The sequence below is a fragment of the Pan paniscus genome, chromosome 3 (genome assembly GCF_029289425.2).
Source record: "Pan paniscus chromosome 3, NHGRI_mPanPan1-v2.0_pri, whole genome shotgun sequence".
Lineage (NCBI taxonomy): Eukaryota > Metazoa > Chordata > Mammalia > Primates > Hominidae > Pan > Pan paniscus.
In genome coordinates, this window is record NC_073252.2 from 40,512,992 (window position 1) to 40,536,734 (window position 23,743).

The 23,743-nt window shown below is 43.3% G+C and overlaps 1 protein-coding gene across 1 annotated transcript; it reads left to right on the top strand.

The window, feature by feature from the left end:
• Positions 1-849: 849 nt before the first annotated feature.
• Positions 850-23,743, top strand: CHRNA9 (cholinergic receptor nicotinic alpha 9 subunit). Its single transcript, XM_003832209.4, has 5 exons — positions 850-4,070; positions 4,366-4,511; positions 5,748-5,902; positions 17,412-17,944; positions 22,511-23,743. Exons 1-5 carry the CDS (start codon positions 4,007-4,009, stop codon positions 23,050-23,052), a joined length of 1,440 nt encoding a protein of 479 aa, XP_003832257.1. The 5' UTR covers positions 850-4,006; the 3' UTR covers positions 23,053-23,743.

Here is a 23,743-nt window from a genome sequence, read left to right on the forward strand (position 1 = left end):
TGTGCAGTCACAAAAGGAGAATCGGCTCCACGCCCAGTGTGATCACCTTCTGGTGCCCACACCATAATGAGCTCCGGGCCGACGTTCCTGTTGGCCCAGAGGTCCTCCTTCCTCCCCTTCCTGAATCGCTTTTGTTCTGATCTAACCTGCACTCCCCCAGGCCAATGGATTTGAGTACAGCTGGGGAAGGGAGTTGCTAAGATTTCTAGCAATCTAGAAACAAACTGTGTTCTGGGACTCTATACTTCTCAGTGAAACTGCCAGAGTTCTGCCCTCCAGGCCTGTCCTTATTCATGGGGACCCCAGAGAGACTCACTTGAACTTCTGACCCATTCCCCTGCTGCTCACTCTGCCAGCCCCTGGCCTGGCTGTAGCTACAGTTCCCACCATTACCTATATCTGGAAACTCTAATTCCTCATCCACGACACTATCACGGTCACCCTGTGGAAGTGAGGAGGCTTACCCAGCCTCCAGACATCCAACAGGGTTGCTTCCTACTCTTTCCAGTTCTCTTACATTTCTGACTCCTTATTAGAAAGGGTTCTTCCATGCCCAGAGCCTCCGCTGGGAGGCAGTTTGAGTCTCACTGGCTGAGCTGCAGTAGGAGTCAGCCCTGGCCCTGCCATGCATCTGCGCACGTCAAGCTCTTTTCCCTGCAGGCTTTGCCCCTTCTTCATCTGGAACACTGTTTCCTATTGCAATTTTCATGAGCAAAGTGGATTTATGGATCTGTTTATCTATGTCAGGGGTCAACAAACTATGCCCTGCCACCTATTTTCATAAATAAAGTTTTATTGGAACACAGCCACACATTCATTTTGCTATAGGCTGCTTTCATAGTACAATGGCAGAGAAGAGTAGTTGGTACAGAGACCATATGGCCTGCCAAGATGAAAATATTTACTATCTAGCTCTTTGCAGAGAGTTTGCCAATCTCTGTGACGGAGTTAGATTGTGTAACTCTCACAAAATGGATAAGAGGATTAAAAAGACTACTGCAGAAATAAGTAAGTAAATAAATAAATCCACGGTGGACTGACAATAATATTAACATCACAATAAAAAAGGACAACAAGAAAATTGTAGGACTCATATTCTTCCACCCACAGTACAAATTGCTTGTCACAAAAAACAATTATCCTCTAACCAGGTCTGTCAAGAAGTTGGGAGAGAGATTGGGTGAGTGAGAGAGATGGAAGGGGGAGAGGAAGAGGGGAGGAAAAATAAATAAATTAAATAAATATATATATAAATAAACAAATAGTGACATTGAGCTACAAATGACATGCTTAGCATGTCATTTTCCCCTTTAATGATCATTTATCCAGCAATTTTATGGTCAAGCACTATTTTTAGGGTTCCACATGCATTAACTGATTCAGTCCTCAAAACAACCCCAAGAGGTAGGCACTATTTATAATTGTCCCCATTTTGTAGATGAAGAAACTGAGGTCGAATAATCTGGCTGAGCTTACACTGCTAGTAAGTGGTGGGGTTGGACTTGAATCCAAGCAGTTCAACTCCAGGGTCTGTGCTCTTAAACTCTACATTATACTGCTTTTGATCAAGAATACAAAGTGGCTGGGCATGGTGACTCACCTGTAATCCCAGCACTTTGGGAGGCTGAGGCAGGTGAATCATGAGGTCAGGAGTTCAAGACCAGCCTGGCCAAGATGGTGAAACCCCATCTCTACTAAAAATACAAAAAAAAAAAAAAAAAAAAAAAAAAAAAAAAAAGCCGGGCGTGATGGCAGGTGCCTGTAATCCCAGCTACTTGGGAGGCTGAGGCACAGAATTGCTTGAACCCAGGACGTGGAGGTTGCAGTGAGCTGAGATCGCACCACTGCACTCCAGCCCGGGCAACAGAGCAAGACTCAATCTCAAAAAAAAAAAAAAAAAAAAGAGGAAGAAGAAGAACAAAACAAAGACAGAAGTAAACCCTAAAATGTTTGGAGAGTGGTGGCATGGGCAGCCCTTTTGGCATGACTTTGCGTCCTAACTACCAACCTTATCCTAAACTCTGGTGCGAGGTGAAGGAATTCATGTAGCTGTCTTTTAAAGGAGCTTTGAGGGGTTTTTTTTGTTTGTTTTTCAAGACACATATCTAGGATAAATCCAGCAAACTTAGAAAGTAGTAGTGAAATAGGTCCTTGGGGATGGCATCCCACTGAGGTATCTCCTGCCATTTCAGTGAGTTTTGAAGCATTGGTTAGCAAGCGTCATGGCTCTGAGTACCTAGGACAGCACTCCTCTGTGAAGAGCCCAGCCTCCTGGAGAGGTTGAGGGTCTCTGGCATGGTTCTCGGTGGAGAGTCAGCATCCTTTACCCACCCTCCTGTGGGGCAGATCGAGGTCCCACCTGCCCTTGGCTGAAAGGAAGTGCATTCCCAAGCCTCCTAAAGGCCTGGATCCTGTCTCTGGCCGATCACTGCTGGAGGGAAGCCACTCTGCATCCCTGGGCCTCAGTTTCCTCATATAGAAGTGAGGCATTAAACTCAATTTCAAAAGTACCTTCTGCCTCTGAGATTCTGGAGTGGATGGTTTGCTGAAGGAGGACTGAGCGTGGGCACCCGGAATTGTGTCATTTGATGAATGAGTCAGACTAGGGGCGTCAGAAAAATAATGTCTTCACAATCAACACAATGGGATAGGCAATTAAGAAACACTTTGCCGATGGCTTGAGTGTCTGTTCCACTCAGAGGATACATTCCCGAAGAGGGATGGGGTGACTCATCAGGCGGCTGTAACCTGATGAAACAGAGCTATCCAATTTCCTCGCTCCAATTCCAGGCAACCAAATTATCTTAATATGGTTTTCCAAAGCAGTTTCCCCAGGCAAGAGGAGAGACAGACATGAGTTTCCAGACTAAGCAGCAATTGAAAATTGACATTTTTTTATAGGAGTAAAATTATATCACATACAAGAAATGACTGAAACTTTATATGAAGTAGCATTCAAATGCAAAGGGTGTCATCATTAGCAATATCACCATTGGTTATTATTCTCATGCTGATTTGGTCAGCCTTTGAACCAGTTTTTCTTTTTTTTTTTTCGAGCTGGTAAATCCTGGGTGACTTGGTGAGTATAGAAATTCTGGGTATGCAAAGCTGATCAAAGATGAAAATTGCTGATATTTAGAAAGTGCTTTCACATACAGTTATCTCAGTAGCTCTAGAGAGAGAAAACATTATTTTCCCCAGTCTGTAGTTCTGGAAGGCTCAGAGAGGTTAGGTGACTTATACAGAATAATAGAGCTCGTCAGGGTTTGGCTGGCAGTCAAACCCAGGTGGTCAAGTCCAAATCCAACTCACAGTGTTGCTGCTTCTTAAGCGAGTGATTATCCGCCCATCCAGCACACCCCCTCACATATATACTCACAAACATTTACTATGCAAGATCCATGCCCAGTGGGACAGCTGCAGGAGGGATCAGAAGCTGAGGCAGAGAAAAAACCAAAATGCCAATATATTCTGGAGATCATAGAACCGTGTCTCTTTCCCTCTTCAAATGCTGCTAAAAGCACGTAGAGTCTTTCTGGACAGCCGTCCCATGGCTCAGTCTTTAGGCTTCCCTTAGTCCCTGGATTCAGGCTGACTCTGCTCATGGTGGGTGTAGAAATCTCCCATTCTGCTTAGATGGAGTCTCTGGGGTGTCAGGCATACCCCTGCTGCCTGCATCTACCTCCTTTTCTGTCTGGTTGTTTCTGCTGAGGGTGGCTAGGGACACTCAACTGAGATGGCCCCCCACAACAGCACTGTTGGACCTAACACACCCTGGGTTCCCGGCTTCTCAGCCACTGGAGCTGCCAGTCTCAAATTACCGGAGGGGAGGGAGGGCAGGCCTGGATCTCAGGATCTCGGTCCTGCATGCAATGCAAGCCTGAGCTCTCCCACCATAAGGCTGCAGCGGAGTGGGCTCCTTGTGCCCAGATCCTTTGTATTCATAGGGGGAAGTGGAAGACCACACTGCCTGACTGAGACTTTATTATAGAGGCTCAGGAAAAAGATGAACTGGTCCCATTCCTGCATCTCCTTTTGCTGGATTTACTTTGCTGCTTCCAGACTGAGAGGTGAGAGGCTGGTGACATGTAACCTATCTTGTCTCATCTGGGGCTATTGCTTTGGTGGGAGGTGGGGCAGGACAGGGAAGACAAAACAGATGATTCAACCGCATGGAAGTATTCTGTGCTTCCTACTGACTCTGATCTTGGAAGGGCATGCCAGAAAAACAACTCATCCATCCACCCAAAGCTTGTCCCTCGCCAGTGTTGGGCCATCCCCCATTTTAGACCTCAGTCTTGTGTTGTTTGTCTTGAAATACACACAACACTCTGAACGTTAATCCAGATCCCTCTTGTTGAGTAGCTGCAGAGACGGCAGATGGAAAATATGCTCAGAAGTTGTTTAATGACCTTTTTGAAGATTATTCCAATGCTCTTCGTCCAGTGGAAGATACAGATAAAGTCCTGAATGTGACCCTGCAGATTACGCTCTCTCAGATTAAGGATATGGTGAGTAACACATGGTGCTGACTCTGTGGAATGATTCTTAGAGGATAAACAACCATGCTTTCTGAAGAGAATGTCTTAACTGGGAATTTGAGAGGGAATGATAGCTCCTTAAGCAAGCTGGTGGGAGAAGAGAATGTCGGGAAAAGGAAGCTTTCTACAAAACTAATTAATTTCAAGAAACGTTACCTAATCCTGGTCATTAACTGTAACAGTCTTAGATAATCTAAAGAAAGATGGGGTTACATACTGTATGCAGCCATTTATATAAAATGTCCAAAAGAGGTAAATCCGTAGAGACAGAAAACGGCATAGAGGTTGCCAGGGTCTGTGGGGAGGAAGGGGGAAACGGCCAGTGAGTTCTTAATGATTACGGCGTTTCTTTGCGGGGGGAAGAAATGATCTTGAATTAGGCAGTGGTGATGGTTGCACAACGTTGTGAATATATTGGAAGCCAGTGCATTGTTCCCTTCGAAAATGATTAAAATGGTGAGTTTTAATGTGAATTTGATCTTAATTTGTTTTTTGAGATGGAGTCTTGCTGTCACCCAGGCTGGAGTGCAGTGGCATGATCTCCACTCACTGTAAGCTCTGCCTCCTGGGTTCACACCATTCTCCTGCCTCAGCCTCCTGAGTAGCTGAGACTACAGGCACCTGCCACCACACCCGGCTAATTTTTTTTTGTATTTTTAGTAGAGACAGGGTTTTACCGTGTTAGTCAGGATGGTCTCAATCTCCTGACCTCATGATTCGCCCGCCTCGGCCTCCCAAAGTGCTGGGATTACAGGCATGAGCCACCGCGCCCGGCCAATCTCAATTTTTTAAAAAAGGTAGTGTTTTAAGATGGCATAGCTTCTTAGTGCTTATCTATGTTTAATTACACAATGTTATGAAACTTGAAAGATTTTCCTTCTGTACATTGTTATTTCCTGACTTTTGCTTTCAAGTACATCATTCATTGATCAATTTTCAGGAAATATAGGCAGTTGATCTATGCAAAGATATCAATACTAAAATATTTGTCCACTTTACATTCTGAACACTAAATCTAGGAGGAAAAAAAATATGATCTTGGCAGTCAATCAAGGGGATAGAATAAATAAAGAATAAAGCTCTCACTTTACTTATTGAAAATTGATGAGTGTTTGTGAAATTGCTATTGTGAAGAACAAGTGTCCTATCAGTGGAAAACATTTCAAGTGTCTGCTAGGTAAAGCGACATCTGGATTCATTGTGTAGGATGAAAGAAACCAAATTCTGACTGCTTATTTGTGGATCCGCCAAATCTGGCACGATGCCTATCTCACGTGGGACCGAGATCAGTACGATGGCCTAGACTCCATCAGGATCCCCAGTGACCTCGTGTGGAGGCCAGACATCGTCTTATATAACAAGTAAGTGCAGCTCAGAACTGAGGCTTTTCAGGCATGAACGTGTTGATTTCATAGAATTTAAACATAATGAAAAAGGAATGTTTAAAACATGCATGAAATTAAATATTAATCCATGTTCCTAGGACTTACTGAAATAAGAGACATAGAATCTTAGATCAGGAGATAATATGACATAAAAGCTTAGAACTGGAAGGAAACCATCCATCTACATGCCCCTTTTTCGGGTGGGAAAGTGGAGGCTGCATTAGTTTGCTAGGGCTAACTTTGCCATAACAGAGTAGCACAGGTTAGATGACTTAACAAAAATGTGTTATCTCACAGTTCTGGAGTTGAGACGCCTGAGATGAAGGGGTTGACAGCGTGGTTTCCTCTGAGGGCTGTGAGGGAGGATCTGTACCAGGCCTCTCTTCTAGCTAATGGTGGTTTGCTGGCAGTCTTTGGTGTTCCTGGCATTATAGAAGCGTCACTCTGAGCTCTGCCTTCATCTTCACATGGCATTCTCCTGTGTGTTCCCTGTGTCCAAATTTCTCCTTTCTATAAGGACACCAGCCATATTGGATTAGATGTCCACCCTACTCCAGCGTGACTTCATCTTAACCTAACTAATTACATCTTCATGATACTATTCTCAAATCAAGTCACATTCTGAGTGTTGGGGGCTAAGACTTCAATATGTGAATTTTTCAGGGACACAATTCTACTCTTAACAGTGACACTCACCATCCAAGATCATGTATCAATAATTAATTAAACCGGAATGGGCCATCTAGAAACTGACCTGTGGATTTGGGGCTTTGTGTGGAGTGGAGGATGAACCAGTTTACAGGATACAAAGTGACCTTTTCCCAGTCTCAGAGCAAGGGGCCTTGTATAATGGGTAGGTAAGGTTTGTTTCGCAAGCTGTAAGGTGCATATGAATCGCCCAGGGAGTTTGTTAAAATACAGATTGTGATTCCATGGGTGTGGGGCGGGCTTGTGATTCTGCATTTCTACAAGCTCCAGAAGACGTGGGCACTGTGGGTCCATGGGCTGCATTTTGAGAAAAATACCAGATCTCTGGTCACAGTTCAAGCTCAGTGGCCCCGCCTGTTGTTGAAAGAGCTTCTCTCTCTTTTTATTCTGGAACCCAAGTTTCTGTGGAGTGGGAAAAGTTTCTCTGTGGCTCAGACCTATGTGAATGAGGGGCAGCTCAGGGGGCTCCCCTGGGTGGAGGCTTCCAGTGGGCATGGATTTCCTTTAAGGAAGCAACACGGCTGGGTTGCAGCCTGGATTTTAGTCTCACTCCTTACTCAGAGAGCTCATCTAAGGGTCATGAGCTCTGGAATCATAGCCCTGTTCTTTCTGTCCATTCCCCACTCTGAGTGGCCAGAGGAATCATCTGTATCCCTTCCCAAGGAATATAACAGGAAGATAACATTCAAATACTGGGCTTTATTCCTCCGGTTTACCCTCCCTCCCCGTGCTCACTCTCTCTGTCTCTCTCTCTCTCCCTCTCTCTCTCACACACACACACACACAGAGCAAGAAAACAAGCCACATTGTCCATTACCACACTCTCGTCTGCAGAGTGCAGGAGAGTAATATCTGATAATTTCATTGACACAGGCAGGGCATGAGGACTCACCCCTGTAATCCCAGCACTTTGGGAGGCCAAGGCAGGTGGATCACCTGAGGTCGGGAGTTCGAGACCAGCCTTGCTAACATGGTGAAATCCGGTCTTTATTAAAAATACAAAAATCAGCTGGGTGTGGTGGCATGCACCTGTAATCCCAGCTACTTGGGAGGCTGAGGCAGGAAACTCACTTAAACCCGGGAGGCAGGGGTTGCAGTGAGCCAAGACTGCACACTGTACTCCAGCCTGGGCGACAAGAGCGAGACTCCATCTCAAAAAAAAAAAAAAAGAAAAGAAAAAAGAAAAAGAAAGATAATTTCATTGACACAGATGATCTCTTACAGCATTCTATAAGTTCTTTTTTTTAATTTTAAGACAGGGTCTGGGGGCCAGGCATGGTGGCTCACGCCTGTAATCCCAGCACTTTGGGAGGCCCGGGGGGCGGATCATGAGGTCAGGAGATCGAGACCATCCTGGCTAACATGGTGAAACCCCGTCTCTACAAAAAATACAAAAAAATTAGCTGGGTGTGGTGGCGGGCACCAGGAGGCTGAGGCAGGAGAATGCTGTGAACCTGGGAGGCGGAGCTTGCAGTGAGCCGAGATCATGCTCCAGTCCAGCCTGGGTGACAGAGCTAGACTCTATCTCAAAAAAAAAAAAAAAAAAAAGGCGGGGTCTCACTCCTATCGCCCACGCTAGAGTGCAGTGGTGTGATCATGGCTCACTACAGCCTCAACTTCCCGGGCTCAGGTTATTCTCCCACCTCTGCCTCCTGAGTAGCTGGGACTACAGGTGCATGCCACCACACCCAGCTATTGTTTTTTTTAATTTTTAGTAGAGACAGAGTCTCATCATGTTGCCCAGGCTGGTTTCGAACTCCTGGGCTCAAGCGATCCACCCAGCTCAGCCTCCCAAAGTGCTGAGATTACAGGCATGAGCTGCTGTGCCCGGCCAGCATTCTGTAAGTTCTATAAATTCTCTCCAGAAGTCAAACAGAACGGTGGTCCCCCTCTCCCTCCTGTTTTGATTGGCTGAGGCGGTGACCTTGTCTTACTGAAATGCTTCTTTGCAAGCTTACAAGACACCCTAAGTTAAGCTGACCCCACTGCTCCCTCATTAGAGAAGCCAGTTATGTACTCATGAGTTCACACAAGCCAACTGTGGCTTTGGTCAGTTCTGTCCACATTGTCCCTTCCCCACTCTCCACCCCTTTACACAGAGCCTTTCACCACACTGATTCATCATCTCCTTTTTGTTCTTCTGGTTGACTCTTTAGTCATCTCTGTGCTCTTGTCATGGACAATTCTGTTTCTGCTCCTCTCTTCTCTTTTGCCTTCTCCTTCTCAGTAAAACTTCTCAGAGTTTTGCTGTGTAGAGGAACCTCTAAATGAAGCTATGGTTGGATGACATCTTCATGCCTTTAACAAATTGAAATGAAAATGGAAGAGTGTTGCAGGATCAGGCAAAGAAGCGCCCTTAGTCATGGCTATTTCCCTGAGCTCAGTCCTTCTAGCTGAATCCCTGACTCTGTAGAATCTTCTGATGCCAGATACAATATCATTGCTTCTCAGAAGCAGGTACAGAACATCATAGGCAACACAATGGGCTTCCTGAGTTGTGGCAGGAAGGAGAAATAGGGGTAGGGGGTAGGTGAGTCAGTCCAGTGTGATAAAGACACTCAGGCAGGAAGATGCTTAGCATCTAGAGTCACCTTTGGTGCCCAAATCCATGGGGCTAGACTGGTTAGGGAGTGATCAGGAAGGAGATGGGCCTGGATACCACTTCACAGAACAGTTGAATTTGCTGATGCTTAGTTTGGAAGAGAGAAGACCTTGAAGACTTGATGATGGTTACCTTAGGTAATCAGAGAGAAAGTAAGGTGGAAAAAAGAGAACAAACCATGTTCCAGAAGACAAAACCCAAGATAATCAGTAGAAGCCAAAGGGAAGATAAGCTCTCCAAAAAAAAAAAAAGAACATTTCCCTAATAACTTCGGCAATTGAATTGTCCCAAGAAATAGTGAGCTTTTTAGCAATGTAACAGTTCAAGTAGATACTGGCTCTTTCAGTAAATCAGTAGAGAAATAAATGAATTGGGGCTCAAAGTTCTGGTGGGAATGTTTAGTATTAGTATATGGTTAGTATAGTGGCTGGTATAAGAGGCTACAAGGATTCCTGACATTTTTAGATTAGGTAAAATGCAGATTACAGAAATTGTAAATTTGAATTCATTATGGCAGGGTTTTCATGGTCAGGTTTTTTTTTTGGTTTTTTGTTTTTTTGTTTTTTGGCGGGGGTGGTGGCGGTAGTTTGCTCTGTCACCTAGGCTAGAGTGCCCTGGTGTGATCGTAGCTTACTGCAGCCTTGACCTTCTGGACTTAAGTTGAGACAGTATTCTCCTCAATAGGGTCTGGAGACAGGGAGCCTTCACTTCAGCTTCCAACTGGTCACAGACCAAGTCTTCATTGCATGAGGTGTAACTTCACTTCAGCCTCTGACTGGTTGTAGGTCACATCTTCATTTGCATAGGGTATAACTTCACTTCAGCCTCCAATTGGTTGTGGGCCAAGTTTTTATTTACATAGGGTGCAACCAATGGGAAACGTCTAGAGGGTACTTAAACCCCAGAAGATTTTGTAACTGGTGGTCTTAAGCTGCCTACTCGAGCCCATACCCACTCTGTGGAGTGTGGTTTCGTTTCAATAAATCTGAGCATTTATTGTTTCTTTCATTGTTCTGTACTTTCATTGCTTTATTTGTGTATTTTGTCCAATTCTTTGTTCAAAATGTCAAGAACGTGGACGACCTATAGTCAAGACCCTCCATGGGTAACAAAGTGATCCTCTCACTTCAGTCTCCTGAGTAGCTGGGACTACAGGTATGCACTACCACACCCAGCTAATTTTTACAAACCTTTTTATAGAGATGAGGTCTCACTATATTGCCTGTTGCCTAGGCTGGTCTTGAATTCCTGGGCTCAAGCAATCCTCCTGCCTCGGCCTTCTAAAGTGCTGGGATTACAGGCATGAGCCACCATGCCTGGCCCCAGTGGTTGGATTTTAATGAGCAGTTTTAATGGCTGGATTTTAGACCTGGTGAGGAACTGGGTGCCCTATTGTATTCAAAAGGATTTGTCTAGAATTTAGCTTTAAGGCCAGCTTATGTATCTATCCTTAGCCATATAAGATGATTTAGAGAATGGCAAGACTTCCAGAAGAGACTGGAAATAAAGGAGGGCGAGGAGAAACAGGTTTGGAAAAAAAGAGGATGAATTTGATGTTCAGTTTGGGGAACCAAAGAAACATCCTCATGGAAATGTCCAATAGTGAGATTGCAAAGGCAAATCTGAAACCTGGAGAAACAGACAGGGCTAATAGAGATGCCAAAAGTCCTTAAAGTCCTATAGAACTACTCATGGAAGGAAAGAAAATGGCTGAGAATAAAGTTGAAAAAACCTCTACATTTAAGGAATTTACAGAGGAAACTTAGAATTAGTAGTTAAAGAGATAGAAGGAGAAGCGAGAGAGTCATGTCATGAAAACCAAGGGAAGAGAGGATGTCTAGGAACAAGCCATAATCCCAATGTTTGGGAAGAGTTGAAGAAGATGAAGACTTAGGAGAAGTCTTGAGATTTGCCTAGTTGTACTTGTCGGAAAGACATCAAAAAGCAGGAGTCAAGAAATAAAAGCAAGAGGAAACGGGATAACAGCAGGTATCAGTTACTTTTGAGAGCAGTGTGTGGAAGGAGATGAGAGAGGTAGAAGGGCCAGGGAGAAAAGGAGTTTGGCAGGAGAGACTTGCGAACAGAGTTGGAAAGTGGCTAGAGGGGCCAAAGAGAAGAAGAGGGAGCAAGGGAGGCAAAATCCTGAAGGAGGCATGGGAGGAGAGGACTCACACGACCAGAAGTGAAGTTAGCCAGGAAGAGAGAGGGGGGAACTTCTTTTTGATATGGAAAGGAAGGAAAAGTGAATATGTGAAAGAGACATTGGAGATGGAACCAGGAAGGGATCCTGGGACTGAGTAAACAGACAAGTCTACGCTGAGGTTCCAGGCACTCTGGGTACTGAAAACACTGGGCGACTCTCCCTGCTCCCTCATTCACCAGCCTGTTCCTCTCCAGTTCCCAGGAATGGGCTTCTTACAGCCAAGGCTGGGAAAGTCATTTTTGCTCAATTGCAAAACAACTAAAGTTAGCTCAGTCTTTGATCAGATACAGAAGAGGAGAGGGGGCTGCCTGTATTGGTCTGTTTTCATGTTGCTAGTAAAGACATACCCAAGACTGGGTAATTTATAAAGGAATGAGGTTTAATGGACTCACAGTTCACATGGCTGGGGAAGCCTCACAATCATGGCTGAAGGCAAATGAGGAGCAAAGTCACATCTTACATGGTGGCAGGCAAGAGAGCATGTGCAGGGGAACTCCCCTTTATAAAACCATCAGATCTCATGAGACTTATTCACTATCACAAGATCAGCACAGAAAAAACCCGCCCCCATGATTCAATTACCTCCCACCACGTCCCTCCCGCAACATGTGGGAATTATGTGAGCTACACTTCGAGATGAGATTTGGGTGGGGACACAGCCAAACCATATCACTGCCTGAAGGCCACTGAGTGGCTGAGGAAAGGGAAGGTAAGAGGAAAGCAATTTAAATATTCTGTGAGGGTTATATTATTAAACATGCCTTCCCAACCTCCGGCTTACATTTTGTCCCTGTAATTTTTTCATGTTTTAGTTGAGAACAAGAAAACACAGTTAGAAACAGAGGGAAGGGGAAGAAATTAATACATATTGGCCACTTACTATGTGTCTGCATGGAGCTGGGGCTTTACAAAGTGTGATAGATAGAATAATGCCCCACTTAAAGATGTCCACATCCTAATCCCCAAGACCTGTGAAGATTTATCTTACATGGCAAAAGAGACTTTGCAGGTATGATTGAATTAAAGATTTGAGATGGGGGAGATTATCCTGGTGGGCCTAATGTAAACACAAGGGTCCTTGTAAGAGGGAGATGAGATGGCCAGAATAGGCGATACCACAAAGGAAGCAGAGGTTAGTGATGCAAAGAAGGGGCCCTGACTCACGGGATGCAGGTGGCTTCTAGAAGGTGGAAAAGGAAAGGGAACAGATCTTCCCCTGGAGTCTCCAGAAGGAATGCAGCCCTGCTCACATTGGTTTTAGGATTTCTGACCTCTAGAATTGTTAAGACACTAAATTTATGTTGTTTTAAGACATTAGGGGCTGGGCACGGTGGCTCGTGCCTGTAATCCCAGCACTTTGGGAGGTTGAGGTGGGTGGATCACTTGAGGTCAGGAGTTTGAGACCAGCCTGGCCAACATGGCAAGATTCCTGTCTCTACTAAAAATACAAAAAAATTAGCCAGATGTGGTGGTGGGAGCCTGTAATCCCAGCTACTCGGGAGGCTGAAGCAGGAGAATTGCTTGAATCCAGGAGACGGAGGTTTCAGTGAGCCAAGATGGCACCACTGCACCCCAGCCTGGGCAACAGAGTGAAATGCCATCTCAAGAAAAAAAAAAAAAAAAGACATTAGATTTAGGTTTTTGGTAGTTTGCTACAGCAGCAATAGAAATTAATATATATAGTTTGTTTAATATAAAAAGAAGCCTTAAGGTATTATAATGCCCACTTTTACAGGTGAGTGACAGAACTATAACCCACCTAAGGTTATGAAACTTGAATCAGGTTCTGAACTCAAATCTCCATGATATTTTTATGAGAAGTAAATAAGAATTTTAAGACCCAGTCTCTGACCTCAAGGAACAATCTAATAAGCTATATATGTAAAAACTATAGTGCAAGGTAAAAATGCAAGTCCCTTATAACACAGAAGTGAAGTGCTGTGGCCCTTTAAGGATGGAAAGATATCTGACTGGAGAGGCAGGGAAGGCTTCACAGAGGTGGCCTCTGAGCAGAGTCTTGAAGGATGTGTTATACTGCTACATGCAGAAAAGGGGGACTATTACGAGTTGAAGAAAGAGTTTGAGTAAGAGAAAGAGTTTGAGTAAGAGAAACTCACAGGGTTTGTTGGGATTTCAGCCTTGATTGGTGGAGTGGGAGTGAAGGAGACCAGCAGAAGGCACACAGCTAGAAAGTGAGGTGGGAATAGATCATGGAATATCTAGAACACTAAACTGTGGAGGTGCAGAAGTATTGTTTGGGCTATAGGAAGTCACTGCAAGTTTTGAGCTGTGATATGATCAAAAATCTAGGGAGATAAACAATAAGATATTGGTCATGAAGTGATTAAATAATAATGTCTTGGCTGGGCGCGGTGGCTTGTACTGGTAATCCCAGCACTTTGGGAAGCCAAGGTAGGAGGATCGTATGAGGCCAGGAGCTCAAGATCAGCCTTGGCAACATAGTGAGGCATTGTCTCTACAAAAAAAAATATTTTTAATGTAATGTATTTAAATTAGTCAAGGCCGGCGTGGTGGCTCACACCTGTGATCCCAGAACTTTGGGAGACCCAGGCAGGCGGATTACCTGAGGTCAGGAGTTTGAGATCAGCCTGGTAAAAATGGTGAAACACTGTTTCTACTAAAAATACAAAAATTAGTTGGGCGTGGTGGTGCGTGCCTATAATTCCAGCACCTCGGGAGGCTGGGGCAGGAGAATTGCTTAAACCTGAGAGGCGGAGGTTGCAGTGAACCAAGATTGTGCCACTGCACTAAAGCCTGGGCAACAGGGTGATATTCCATCTCAAAAAACAAACAAACAAACAAACAAACAAATGGCTGGGCGCGGTGGCTCACACCTGTAATCCCAGCACTCTGGGAGGCTGAGGCGGGTGGATCACATGAGGTCAGGAGTTCAAGACCAGCTTGGCCAACATGGCGAAACCCTGTCTCTACTAAAAGTACAAAAATTAGCCGGGCATGGTGGCTGGCACCTGTAATCCCAGCTACTCAGGAGGCTAAGGCAGGAGAATTGCTTGAACCCAGGAGGCAGAGGTTGTAGTTAACTGACATGGCGCCACTGTACTCCAGCCTGGGTGACAAGAGTGAGACTCCGTCTCAAACAAACAACAACAACAACAAAAACCCACAACCTACTCCAAAGCAGCTGGGGTGATGTTTTTGGTCAGCAGGTTCCCTTGCCCTTTGGCTTGGGGTTGGGTTTGGCCAATGTGGAGCACCAGTGGGCAATTGCAGGGAAAAGAGAGAGTGAGGTTAGCATGTGTATTCCCTCGCTGTCTTCCTGGGAGGTTATCTTCGGCTGGATGTGTGCCCTGAAAGAAAGTCATCACTCCTATCATGGTGACCTACTTCATGCAAATCTTTCCTTCCAGGTTCTGGTAACTGCACTTTCTCCTCACCTCTTCATGTCCAGGAATGGTTTCTCTGCATTGTATCCATACCTTTATGAACAGTCCCTTTCTTAAACTCTCCTCAGGTTATCTAATTGGAGTAGGCCATCTATTTCCTACAGGGATCATGCCCAATGCAAATGTCCTAGCCCCAAACAGATTCTCTCTGATCCCCAGATCTCTCTTGCACCAAGGAAGTAGGATGGGTGAGCAGTGTTCTCAGTTCACGTCTAATTCTCACTTCTCAGATAGCTAACTGTACACATTTCTCACGGTTACAGGAGGAAGCTTCAGGCATTTTCAAAAAATTCATTTTGTTATCTTCACGAACACTCACATTAAAGATCCTCTCGGGTATGGAGTGAACTCAGTCAGACCATTAAAGTTAATATTGTGGCACCCATTTCTAATGAGTGGAAACAATAAAAACCTTAAAAACATGCCTGTTCTTTAAAAAATATATATAGACATATATTATTTTATTTTATTTTTTTGTTGTTGTTGTTGAGATGGAGTCTCACTCTGTCACCCAGGCTGGAGTGCAGTGGTGTGATCTCAACTCACTACAACCTCTGCCTCCTGAGTTCAAGTGATTCTCTTGCCTCAGCCTCCTGAGTAGCTGGGACTACAGGTGCGCGCCACCACGCCTGGCTAATTTTTGTATTTTTTTAGTAGAGATGGGGTTTTGCCATGTCAGTCAGGCAGGTCTCGGACTCCTGGCCTCAAGTGATCTACCCACCTCGGCCTCCCAAAGTGCTGGGATTACAGGTGTGAGCCACCACATCCAGCCAATATATTTTTTATTTTAATAGCTTTTGAGGTACAAGTCTTTTTTAGTTACATGGATGAATTGTATAGTGGTGAAATCCGAGATTTTAGTGTGCTTGTCACCGAGTAGTGTACACTGTGCCCAATATATAGTTTTTTTATCCCTTACCCCCCTTCAAAAACATGCCTGTTCTGACCCAGCACATCCTTTTTCAGCAATTTAACTTAAGGAAAGGGTCAGTGGATAAATGTAAAGACTCAGCTACAGAGATGTCCACTGCAGCATTGCTTATAAATACAAAAACTGGAACCAACCATAATGTGAAGCCTCAGTAGATTGGTTAAATAACTATGGTGTATCTAATATAATGGACTATAATAGAATGCTATTTAGACATGAAAAGAATGTTGTAGAAGAGTATGAACAGATGACCACGTATTTTTAAAAATTTTGTCTCATCTTTTTTTTCCCTTTTATTTTTTTGCAAGTTAACTTTAAATTTGGGGATAATTTTTAGATTTATAGAAAAGTTACAAAGATAGTGCAGAATTCCCTATACCCTTCACCCAGTTTCCCCTAATGTTACCTCTTACATAACCATAATATACTTACCAAAATTAATACAATGTTATTGACTAAACTACTTTATTAAGATTTCACCAGCTTTTCCATGAATGTACTTTTTCTGTTCCAGGATCCAATCCAGAATACCACATTATATTTAGCCAAAATATACTTTTCGGGGAAAAACTTGTAAGGAAGACTTCAAAAATATGCATCCAAATGTTAACAGAAATGTACCAATTAAGGCTCTTTGGTTGTAAGCATCAGAAACTGACTTTGGCAACCTTGTGAAATAGGAATTTGTTAGAAGGATGTGGCACATCTCATTGAATTAAAGGAAAAAGTAAACAACCAGCTCTTGGAAAGGACAGAACCAAGGCTGCTCTAGTGTTCAAGGCAGGAGGGACTGTCTGTTTTTTTTCTGAATAGGGAGCCATCACTAGGGTGATGCTTTTGGTCTCTGGATCACTCTGCTTAAGATCTAAACTCTGGAGAGGGTGAATCTGTTGGACCAAGCCTGGGCCACCCAGCCGGCCTTTGGCCAGGGACACTGGGGCACCTTGACCAACACTTCCTCTGCCTTGCAATGGGAGAGGAAGTAATGGGAGAAGGAGGAAGTAACGGGAGAAAGAGTAATTCCCTAGAGAAAAATAGAAATTCTGTACCCCAAAATACAAGGCATACATATTGATAAAGCAAAAGAAGATATATCTGGAATAAGTGACTATCTCTAAAGTTACGGGTGAACAACTTTTTTTCTCTGAGTTTTCCAAATGTTACAAATAAACATGTACAACTTTTATAATAGCAATAAAGTCATTGCTTAAAGGCATGACCCCAGGCCTTTATTTTTAGAATATTATTTTAATATTCTAGTGCCTAAAGTTAACAAATCAAGTAAGCAGATTTTAGTATCGACAGGCTTACTTTTTGTCTGCGTGTTCAAATCATTACACCTGGACCAAGAAAGTGACACTGGGAATGGACAGGAAGGGATAGAGAGAAGAGATGCTTTAAAGGAAGAATCCAAGAGAACTTGGCCCTGACTAGTTACAGGAGATGGAGGAGAAGGACAAATTAGAGTTGATTCCAGACTCCCGAGCCACAGTGACAGGCAAAATGGTGGTCCATTGCCAAAACACTGAAGTGATGGGCACAGTGAGCTGTCTGGGGTAAGGAAGGTGGCAAGTTCTCCTAGCATGCGGCTTTCATTTTCCTTATCTGACCTTCAGGGCTGATGATGAATCTTCAGAGCCTGTGAACACCAATGTGGTCCTGCGGTATGATGGGCTGATCACCTGGGACGCACCGGCCATCACCAAAAGCTCCTGTGTGGTGGATGTCACCTACTTCCCTTTTGACAACCAGCAGTGCAACCTGACCTTTGGTTCCTGGACCTACAATGGCAATCAGGTGGACATATTCAACGCCTTGGACAGCGGAGATCTCTCTGACTTCATTGAAGATGTGGAATGGGAGGTCCATGGCATGCCCGCTGTGAAGAATGTGATCTCCTATGGCTGCTGCTCTGAGCCTTACCCGGATGTCACATTCACCCTCCTTCTGAAGAGGAGGTCCTCATTCTACATCGTCAACCTCCTCATCCCATGCGTCCTCATATCTTTTCTGGCTCCTCTGAGTTTTTATCTCCCAGCAGCCTCCGGAGAAAAGGTCTCCCTGGGAGTGACCATCCTGTTGGCCATGACTGTATTTCAGCTAATGGTGGCAGAAATCATGCCGGCCTCAGAAAATGTGCCCCTGATAGGTGAGTTCAAGTGTCTTCCACTTCAAGCCCAGCTTTGTAGTGCCTGGGATCATGCCTTTAAGGTTGTGTGTGTGCCTTTAAACTTGAAAAAATGGAGCCAATTTCGACTCAATACAGACTGTCTCAAATTTTTCTGGTGGTTGCAGTTAGCATCTTTCAATATAGATGAGCCTTTTGCAATCAAAACTGGTCTTATGGTCTCTGGGTTTACACGAAAGAGCAATGAAAGACATTATACTTTAGAGCAGTAGTTCTCAAAGTGGTGGTCCCCAGATGCACAGCATCGGCATCCCCTGGGAACTTATAGAAACACAAAACCTCAGGGCCCACCGGAAGCCTACTGAATCAGACATTCTGGAGATAAGGCCCTAGCATCCTGTTTTAACAAGGCTTATGGGTGATTCTGATGCATTTTCTGTTGAAGTCTGAAATCCACTGACCCAGAAGTTAAGACCTGATTTTGAAGTCAAAGAAACTTGCATTTGAACGCTGACTTCACTGCTCACTCCTTGATCAAACTTAGGCAAGTTACTTGTTCTCTTAGTCTCTGCTTCATCATCTGGAAAATTTGTGTGATTGCTTCCTTCTGTGTCATTGCTTAGTGCACACCCTGGCATATGGTAAGTACTGAGTAAACAGTGACTACTGTTATCATTTCACGTGACAAGGGCTTTCTTCTTGGGAAGAGTGGCAAACATGGCAGAAAGATGTGCTTTTTAAGCCTGACATCTACCCTTAACAGAAAAATCTCATCTTCACTGGGTATAATAGCAGTGGGAGAGTGTATTAAAATGCAAGTTCCTACACCCAGAGAGTTTGATTTAGCAACTTGGCCGAGATTTGGGAATCTGAGGTGATTCCAAAGCAGACTACATTTTCAAAAATCTGCAATAATGAAATGTCCCTCCAAGGGTTGGAGTGCAGACTGAGGGTACCACCCCTGCCTCCCCTATCCTTGCCTAGCTTGTTCTGAGGGCTTTCCTATCCCCTTTAACATCTACTTTCTGCCTCCAAGGATATCCTTGAGATCCAACACCTCCATCTCGAGGAGTTGCTGTTGTAACAGATGCTTACCAGAATCAAGTTAGATCTAAGTTTGAGTTCCTTAAAGTAAGCAACAAGGAGAAATTTTAGAACACCAACGAACTTAGAGTCCAATATCAGGAGATGTTGCCTTGCCCTTTTACTCTTTACTGAGTCCAATTACCCAATATTGAGATGATACTACAGTGGCTTCTCCATTTGGAGATATCTTCCTTTTTATGTCTCTCTTTGCAAAATACACACACACACACACACACACACACACACACACCTCTCTTTTTCAGAATTAAACACAGAAGGCTTTTCCACCTCTAATAAAAAGGAGATGTATTGGCATTTTATTACCTCTCCTGAGGCAGAAATGATTGGCAGTGATGACATCCAATCATAGCCCTGTTTGAGGAAAGATCATGGGGTGGTCCCACTCTCTTCTTGGGTAGTGACATTATACAGCAAGCTGGCACAATTTCTAAAGACAGATGTCTCACAGGAATTGCTTGTTCTGTTTTTATGATAATATGAAATTTATCTTTTAAAAATTAAATTAAATTTGTATTTTTAAATTTTATTTTAATTTATTTTTATTATTTAAAAATGAAGGCCGGGCTTGGTAGCTCACGCCTGTAATCCTAGCACTTTGGGAGGCTGAGGCAGGCAGATCACCTGAGGTCAGGAGTTCAAGACCAGCCTGGCCAACATGGTGAGACCCCATCTCTATAAAAAGAATTAGCTGGGCACGGTGGTGCGTGCCTGTAATCCCAGCTACTTGGGAGGCTGAGACAGGAGAATCACTTGAACCCAGGAAGTGAAGGTTGCAGTGAGCCAAGATTGCACCACTGCACTCCAACCTGGGGGACAGTGTGAGACTTCGTCTCAAAAAAAAAAAAAAAATTGAAAAAAAATAAGAAAGACAGGGCCTCACTATGTTGGCTAGGCTGGTATTGAACTCCTGGGCTCAAGTGATCCTCCCACCTCAGCCTCCCAAAGTGCTGGGATTACAGGTGTGAGCCACCGCAACTGGCTGAAATTTATCTTTTTAGGAAAAGTGCACACAGATCTTGAGAACATTCATTTAACAATTAAAATTTGTTATTCATAGCACCCATGGAGTGTGCTCACAATATTATAGAAATATGTTTAAGTTTTCTGCATCAAATGTAGCCCTTGATATCGGTTTCTGGCCCATGGCCTTTACCATTTTAAGAAAGGTCTCATATATTAACTCAGACAAATAAAAAAGATGATAAACATTATCAAATACTTTGTCTTCATCTATTAAGATAATCATGTGAGTTTTCTTTTACTCGTCAATGTCGTGAATTACATCAATAAGTTTTCTGATGTTGAACTCTTTTGTATAACTGGACCAAACTCCTTTCTTATGATACATTATCCTTTTAAGACACTGTTGGATTCAGTTAGCTAATATTTTGTAGAGCTTTCTCAAATATGTCGATTAGTGAAATGGCTTTAATATTTCTTTTCTTGTCACTTTTGGAATCAAGGTCAAATTGACTTCACAAAATGAACTGGGCAGTTTTCCCTCTTTTTCTATTTCTGGAACAAGTTGCATAAGATGGGAACTATTTGTTCCTTGAAAGTTTGGTAAAACTCACCTATAAATTATTTTTGGGCCTGGAACCTTTGGTAGGGGGATGGTATTTGATTGATTCCCATTTCTATTAAAGTGTTCTTTATTCTTGCACTAATTTTGACATCTAACATTTTTCCAGCAGTTTCATCTAGATTATCAAATATGTTATTATACAGCTATTTTTATTTTTTAAGACATAGTCTAGCTCTGTTGCCCAGACTGGAGTGCAGTGGTGTAATCTCAGCTCACTGCAACCTCCGCCTCCTGGATTCAAGTGATTCTCCTGCCTCAGCCTCCTGAGTAGCTGGGATTACAGGCACGCGCCACCACACCCAGCTAATGTTTTTTATACTTTTAGTAGAGACGGGGTTTCACCATGTTGGCCAGGCTGGTCTCCAACTCCTGACCTCAAGTGATCCACCCACCTCGGCCTCCCAAAGTGCTGGGATTACAGGTGTGAGCCACCGTGCCCGACTATATAGTTATTTATAATATTGTACTATTTTATAAGTCTTTTCCATCTTCTCTCTCTCTCTTTCCCTTTCTCTATTTCTCTCTCTATCCTGTAAGTGGTCTTATCAAAAGTTTATCAATTTTATTACTCTTTTCAAAAGTTTGCTTTTGGTTTTATTCATCCTCTTGGCTTTTTGTTCTATATTTCATAAATTTGTAGCCTTATCTTAATTGTTTCCTTCCTTAATTTCACTTTTTCATCAACATGTGCTTTATATAATCACATTTTGAAGACTAATAGTGATACAGTCTCCTTTCTTACCTAATAGAATTGGCTTTCATATTAATGAGGTCTGAAGACAATTCTGAGAACTGGTCAAGTTCATTAATTGTTTGTTCGTTGAGTGTGGAAAAATTTTTCACCTCATGATCTCAGCAAACATTTCCAAACTTTTTAATTTCGAGCCAGGAACAGTGCTGAGAACTTCACATATATCATCTCAATTACGCCTCCTCATATTCCTGCGAGTTAGATATTATTATTACACCCACCACTTTACAGAGTAGGAAACTGAGGCTTAGCAGGATTATATGCCTTGCTGAAGGCCAAAAGTCCAGGATTATATGCCTTGCTGAAGGCTGAAAGTCTAGGGAGTGATAAAGCTGGGATTTGAATCCAGGAAGTCAGATTCAAAAGTCTATACTATAGCCCGGCGCGGTGGCTCACGCCTGTAATCCTAGCATTTTGGGAGGCCGGGGTAGGCAGATCACTCAAGTTCAGGAGTTCGAGACCAGCCTGGCCAAGATGGCGAAACCCCCTCTCTACTAAAAATACAAAAATTAGCCGGGCGTAGTGGTGGGCGCCTGTAATCCCAGCTACTTGGGAGGCTGAGGCAGGAGAATCACTTGAACCTGGGAGCCAGAGGTTGCAGTGAGCTGAGATTGCACCACTGCACTCCAGTGTGGGCGACAGAGCGAGACTCTGTCTCAAAAAAAAAAAAAGTCTATACTAGTAACCACTAAGGTATAACACCTCCTTAGAAAGGGTGTTTGTTTCTTTTTAAGCCAAACACAGTCATGTGCCTCATAACAATGTTTTGGTAAATGACAGACCGTGTATACAACAATGGTCCCATAAGATTATAATGTCAATTTTTACTTTATCTTTTCTATGTTTAGATACACAAATATTGACCGTTTGATAATCATGTGTACAATTGCCTGCGGTATTCAATACAGTAACATGCTGCACAGGTTTGTAGCCTAGAAGCAACAGGCTACACCATTCAACCTAGGTGTATAGAAGGCTAGACCATTTAGGTTTGTGTACATACACTCTTATGATGTTCACACAACAGGAAAATCACCTAATGACTAATACCTTTCTCAGAATGTATCCCTGTTGTTAAGTGACTCGTGGCTGTATGAGGACCATTTTAAAGCAAATTCAGTTACGGTTGTTATTTTAATTCCAGGTAAATACTACATAGCCACGATGGCCCTGATCACAGCCTCCACTGCGTTGACCATCATGGTGATGAATATCCACTTCTGTGGGGCCGAGGCCCGGCCGGTGCCACACTGGGCCAGGGTGGTCATCCTGAAATACATGTCCAGGGTCTTGTTTGTCTATGATGTGGGTGAAAGCTGCCTCAGCCCGCACCACAGTAGAGAGTGGGACCACCTCACGAAAGTTTATAGCAAACTCCCAGAGTCTAACCTGAAAACAGCCAGGAACAAAGACCTTTCCAGAAAGAAGGACATGAACAAACGCTTAAAGAACGACCTGGGCTGCCAGGGTAAGAACCCTCAGGAGGCCGAGAGTTACTGTGCACGGTACAAAGTGCTGACGAGGAATATTGAGTACATCGCCAAATGCCTCAAAGACCACAAGGCCACCAATTCCAAGGGGAGTGAATGGAAGAAGGTGGCGAAAGTCATAGACCGATTCTTCATGTGGATTTTTTTCATTATGGTGTTTGTGATGACTATTTTGATCATAGCAAGAGCGGATTAGTCACAGATATTGGTTTTGCTATCTGGGTAGAAATTAATACAATTCCCTGTGATCTATTCCAATGTTCTTCCAAGATTTTTGTTCATCTATAATTTAGGGGTTATGTTGTCTGTGCTTTTTATTTTTAGCTTCAAATCAATGTCGAAGCTATCTGCTCTGTTAAATTAAGCAGAAGATCCAAAATTTCAAGGGTAGGAAGATGGAAGAAATAGGGAAAGAGCCCTTTTATAGCCCACCGTAGTGGTGGGTGACTGGCCTCTAGTTTATATAATTATTTACCTCTTTGGGAGTACAGATAACAAAATACACTTTACTGGTAAAATTTAAAACAAAAAAGGCAAAACAAACCAAACTCATTTTCCCCTTAGTTCCCATTAAAATATGCATTTGAAAAATGAAATAGTCATATATATATTAGTGTGATTTAAGTCTCAATGGTACCTTATTCAGGCATAGTGTATTTGAAGTCATATCTCAAATAGTGGAATAAAAGGTTTTGTCCCATAAAGTCTAAGCATCAGCTGTTTAATGGGGAAAAGAACTTTCTTCATAATGGTGATGTCGTATATGTTGGTTATGTTTTATATAAACCCAAAAGATGAAGTCATTCCTGCATTTACCCTTTGATTAAAATATGATAGATGAAGTTGTTCCTGCATTTAGTCTTGTATTGAAATAAGGTGATTAGCAA

Excerpts from the sequence above, each read along its gene's own strand:
- CHRNA9 (XM_003832209.4), top strand. The coding sequence starts at position 4,007 with ATGAACTGGTCCCATTCCTGCATCTCCTTTTGCTGGATTTACTTTGCT. Across the intron at positions 4,512-5,747 it reads TCTCTCAGATTAAGGATATG|GATGAAAGAAACCAAATTCT; the intron begins GTGAGTAACACA and ends TTCATTGTGTAG. Across the intron at positions 17,945-22,510 it reads AGAAAATGTGCCCCTGATAG|GTAAATACTACATAGCCACG; the intron begins GTGAGTTCAAGT and ends TTTTAATTCCAG.